General features: G+C 54.7%; 1 protein-coding gene across 1 annotated transcript in view; it reads right to left on the minus strand.

Moving 5' to 3' along the window:
* Nucleotides 1-709: 709 nt before the first annotated feature.
* Myo10 (myosin X) overlaps nucleotides 710-5,028 on the minus strand; it is a gene marked incomplete in the record, with an annotated part of 159,551 nt that continues 155,232 nt past the window's right edge. Inside the window, 2 exon segments of the mRNA XM_005386137.2 lie at nucleotides 710-2,087; nucleotides 3,019-3,210. Coding sequence (XP_005386194.2) covers nucleotides 1,986-2,087; nucleotides 3,019-3,210 — 294 coding nt within the window.

Below are 5,028 nucleotides of genomic sequence, written 5' to 3' on the forward strand. Positions count from 1 at the left end.
CCTCAGTCCTCGGGGCTGCGACTTCACATCTTTTGTCTTCTCCACTCTCTGGGAGGGAGGCGGGTCTGAGAGGCTGTGGGTCCAGGGAGCAAGACAGTTAGGCCTCCTAGCTCTGAGTTCTGCATCCAGGGACTCCACCAGCCACAAATCAGGAAGCAAAACTAAACAGCAGAGCAAGCCTGGACCAGGCGTGGTGGTACAAGCCTGTGACCCCAGGACTTGTTTTTTTTTTTAGTTTTTTTCGGTACCAGGAATCGAACTCACGACCTTGCACTTGCCAGGCAGGCGCTGTGCCGCTGAGCTAAATCCCCAGCCCCTGACCCCAGGACTTGGGAGACCGAGGCAGGAGGATCATTATGAGTTTGAGGCCAGCCTAGGCTACAACGTGAGAGCCTGTTTCAAAGCAAAGCAAAATGCCAAGTAATAAAAATGCAAAACCAAAAAAGAAAACAAAACAACAAAACATCCCGAAAGCTGCATCTGGGCCAAACCTGTGCAGCCTTTCCCTTAAATACAGGGTGACAAGCTTCCATGGCACTTCTGTTGTCTTAGGCCTCATAACCAGTGCAGAGACCACTGAAGGTGCAAGGGGTGCACACTGGACACACGCAAGCACCTGTCCGCAGAGGGGGGCCTGAGCGCCGCACACCCTGCTCCCCGCGGGGACCTTACCCAGCCGCCTCGGCCCCCAATCGACCACACAGCGGCATATGGCTCACGTCTTTTATTGTCAGCCTGAAACAGGCAGCACCTGGGTTCGTGTGGCTGCCAGGAGGGCAAAGGGTCAGGGGTCAGGGGTCAGGGGTCAGGGAAATTGCTGTTTCCTTCGTGGGTGGACCGAGATGGCCCAAGTCCTTATAATTTCTCCATATAAAAATAGAAGTCCAAGTCCAGATTATTTTTCCTCTGGCCATCGGTGCTGATTTATGTACAGGTGCCTCACCCGGACCCCACTGTAAACTCGGGATAAAATACGCTTACACTTTATCGAAGCCTCCACATCGGTGAGGGCGCTTCCCACGGGTTCCTGCCACAGCGCTCAGGCACACGGCAGCTCCCGGGGTCAGCGTGGCGACCGCCGTCCCCCGTCCAGAGGGACGCACACTAACCTTCAAGGAAAGGACTCTTTTAGCGTAACTGATCTAGAAATGAAAGGCTGGGCAGTGACTTCATACTGTCTAAACACAGCTCCGCAGCGGGGCGAGCGGTCTATAAATACAGCTACCCCGCAGGCTGTGACCTGACCCAATGCAGCAGACCTGGCCTCAGGGAAACCAACCCAGTCAAAAGCAAAGGCGGGGAAGTCCAGGAACCCGGCTGGTAACAAAACCGCCTCGAAAGTAAGGGCTTCAGACTGGAACTCTGAACTAGGAAAATATACACTGTTTACACCATTGCACATCCTCTTCCCTTTGTGTGTAATGCTTGCAGTAAAAGCGTGAGTTTTTGAACGTGCGCCGTGTGCAAGCACAGACGCCGGCAACAGGACGAAGCACTGAGCGGACACGCGTGCCGGGGAGGCTGCCAGCAGCGCTCCGGCCACACCGTCCCCTCCCTCCCCCACCTTCCTGTGGGGGAATCAGGCGGGGAGCTGAGTGCACAGCGGATGGACAGACCCCTTCCCTGCGAGCTCCGCAGGCGGCTCCCTTCAGTAGGACGGTCGAGGTCAAGGTCGAGGAGGGTTGGGTCTGCAAGGTAAGGCACTGCTGGCTGCTTTGGTGGCGGTGTGGCTTCTCTCCCCTTTCTTTTTTAAGGCATGTGTCGCGTAGAGTAGTAAAGCTTTGGAAATTGTGCAGACTGTTCGGCGGACAGCTCAGTACGCGGTCACTGCAGTTGGTGGGGCGGAAGGACCCTGAGACTCCTTCCTTCCAGGGCTTCCGGGGAGCCGGGCACCTCTGCCCGCCGCGGCCCAGCTGGGGACCGGAGCAGCCCAGCGGGGCGGGCGGTGCGAGCTGACATCAGAGCTGGGTGTGCCGCCGGCGCCTTCACCTGGAGCTGCCCTGGCTGCTCAGGGAGCGCGTGGTGCTGTAGCGCTTCTTCACGATCATGCTGATGTAGGCCTTCATGAGCTTGGCCACGTCCACCACCTGCCGGGGACACAAGTGCCACGCGGTCACAATGCCCGGTCACCCAGCCGCATGCCCTCGGCCTCCCACCCTCCTTACAGAAGCCAGCAGCTTCCGATGCGAGGCCAGGGACTTGCATGAAGCCAAGAGGGTGGCTGCCGATCCCTATTACCAGCCAGGGCCAGGTGTGATCCCAGTGCTCAGGAGGCTGAGGCAGGAGGATCACCGTAAGTGTGAGGCCGGCCTGGACTACATAGTGAGACCCTTCTCGGGAGACTATTCCTAGCCAGGAAGAAGGGAGTTGTGGTTTCTCCAAATGCAGTGTGCGCCACCTGGTGGCTCCTGCACACGAAACTGCTAGAAGTAAAACAGGACCAGCACCTAGAGTGCACGTGGGGGTGGGGTGTCACTGCAGTCGGGGAGGAAAGCCAAGTTCATAGCTGCCCTGCAGCACCATCGCATAGCTCTGTCTCCTGCTGTGACACTGCCGAAGCAGCAGACACTGGGGTCGCAGGAGCCAGCGCCCCCACACCAGCCATTTCTGTTCCCCACCAGCCACCTCCTTCCCCACATCTGGTTTCTTTTCCTTTTTTTCTTTTTCTTTTTGTTTTTTTTTGTCTTTTTGAGACAGGGTCTCGCTATGCAGTTCACACTGGCCTTGAGCTCACTATGCAGCCCAGGCTGGCCTCAAACTTGCAGTGATCCTCCTGCCTCAGCCTCCCGTGTGCTGGGATTACAGGCGTGCGCCACCACACCGGGTGATTTTGTTTTTCTTTTGCGCCAGGGTCTCACTGTGTAGTTACTCAGTGATCCTGCTACTTCAGCTTCGGCCTCTCGAATGTTGGGATTACAGGCGTGCACCTCCACGCCCAGCTCTGCTGTATATTCCAATAGGAAACAGGGAAATATCCTGAGGAGAAGACTTGGTCACAGGCCTCGGGGCGGCTCTTACCTCGCTGGTCTCGAAGAGAAGCTCCCGCTCATCCACCACGATCTTGTAGGTGTTGGCCTGGGGCGCCCCGAAGGAGAGGATGTGCTCATACTGGAAGACTTCCAGAGGCCGGCCCTCGCCTCGCTTGTATACGGACACAGCGTCTGCACTCACCCCCAGCCACAGCTCCTGCGGGAAGCCGCCCTCCTTGCACTGCGGGGGGAGACGCAGGGTTAGTGGGGTCAGGACTGCAGGGGCCGGGAGGCAACACAGTGGTGAGTGAGTCTGCAGGCCTCTGCCCTGAGCCGGGCAGTTGCTCGGGTGAAGTGCCGTGAAAACGCCTGACCCACTCTGCGCTGGGCAGGTCTGTCTGCTCTGCACAGGGATCAGCAAGGACCTTTTCTTCTGTTTTTTTGAGACAGAGCCTTGATATGTAGTTCACACTGGCCTCTGACTTGCAATGACCCTCCTGCCTCAGCCTCCCAAGTGCTGGGATTACAGGTCTCCGCCTGCTCAGTGCAAACAGGTGTTTCCCTGCTCTCCCTGCCGAGCCCTTGGCAGACTGACAGAGAAAACAGGGGTCATGGTGTGGGGGCCCCAGCGTGGGGCCATGGGAAGGGGCAGCACGGGCGGGCAGGAGTGTGAGGCACCAGAGGGGGGGCACTGTTCTCGGCACCTGTCACACCTGCCGCAGACCCCACGGGACCAACCAAGCAGAACCCAAACAGCACCCAGGAGAAGACATTAAGGGACCTTGGATGTGCAACCAGCATTTGGATCTGCGCAGAAACTCGATTTAACGTCTGAGGGGCAGGCAGGAGGAAGCCACCTAGACCAGGATCAGGCTCAGCCCTGCGTCCGCACACCACAGCAGCCAGGAATGACGACGACAAAGGACTGAATGCGACCGTGCCAACAGAGAGGCAGGTCTGATCTCGTGTGTGGACAGTTTGGCAAAACTTTTTAAGGAGAGAGAGAGAGAGAGAGAGAGAGGGAGGGAGTGAGTGCAAAACCTCCCCTACACCATTAGCAAGGCTTTTTTTTCAGTCAGTGGCTACTAAGAAAAATAAATAAAAAACAAAACAATAGCAATAAGCTAGGTGTGGTGGCGCATGTCAGTAATCCCAGTACTTTGGGAGGCTGAAGCAGGAAGACTGCAAGTCTGAACCCAGCCTGGGCAATTTAGCAAGAATCATGTGGAAAAATTTTAAAAAAAGGGGGGCCGGGGACATAGCTTTTTGTGTGCAGGCCCGGGGCTCAATCCCCAGCACCAAAACAAACAGCAGAACAAAAACTGTGAGTCAGTTGGTTAAATCCCAATTAGAAAATAAACATCTCATTTCATTGGCTGTTGTTTCCTTCAAATGGATAATGCTCCTGAGGAGAAAACAAAAAAGCAAACCAAGTACATGTGTGCATCTTCACGCTGAAAATCCAAAATCCAGAATGCTCTGTAATCGGAAACAGTTTGCTATGGACATGAAGCTCTAAAAGTTGTGCCACCTGGACCATTTTTTTTTAATGTCTTTTTGAGACAGGGTCTCCCTGTGCAGTTCAGGCTGGCCTTGAGCTCACTTTGTAGTCCAGGCTGGTCTCGAACTTGCAACGATCCTCCTGCCTCAGCCTCCCCAGTGCTGGGACTACAGGTGTGCACCACCATGGCTGGCCACCTGGAGCATTTTGAATTTCAGATTTTTGAGGTTCCTTACGCCCAAGCTGGTGCAATGTACCCAAACACCCCTAAGTCTGAAAATGAAAAAACTCTAAACTCTGAAACACTTCTGGCCCCGTTCTGGGGAAGACTCACTCCATTAGTATACCTGAAGTTTCTAGTGTATGTATCTAGTTCTAAAATAATTAAAATTATCAATGCAGGGTTTTTTTTTTTAACTAGCATTAAAAAAAAATCTATAGTTTCCACAAGAAAAAGTAGAACTTTTTGAAGAATAGACATTTTGGGGCCAAGGATATAGCTCAGTGGCATAGCGCATGCCTGGCAAGTAGAAGGTCCTGAGTTTGATTCCTGGCCCC

The sequence above is a fragment of the Chinchilla lanigera genome, unplaced genomic scaffold (assembly GCF_000276665.1).
Source record: "Chinchilla lanigera isolate Chin_1 unplaced genomic scaffold, ChiLan1.0 scaffold00025, whole genome shotgun sequence".
In the NCBI taxonomy this organism is placed as follows: domain Eukaryota; kingdom Metazoa; phylum Chordata; class Mammalia; order Rodentia; family Chinchillidae; genus Chinchilla; species Chinchilla lanigera.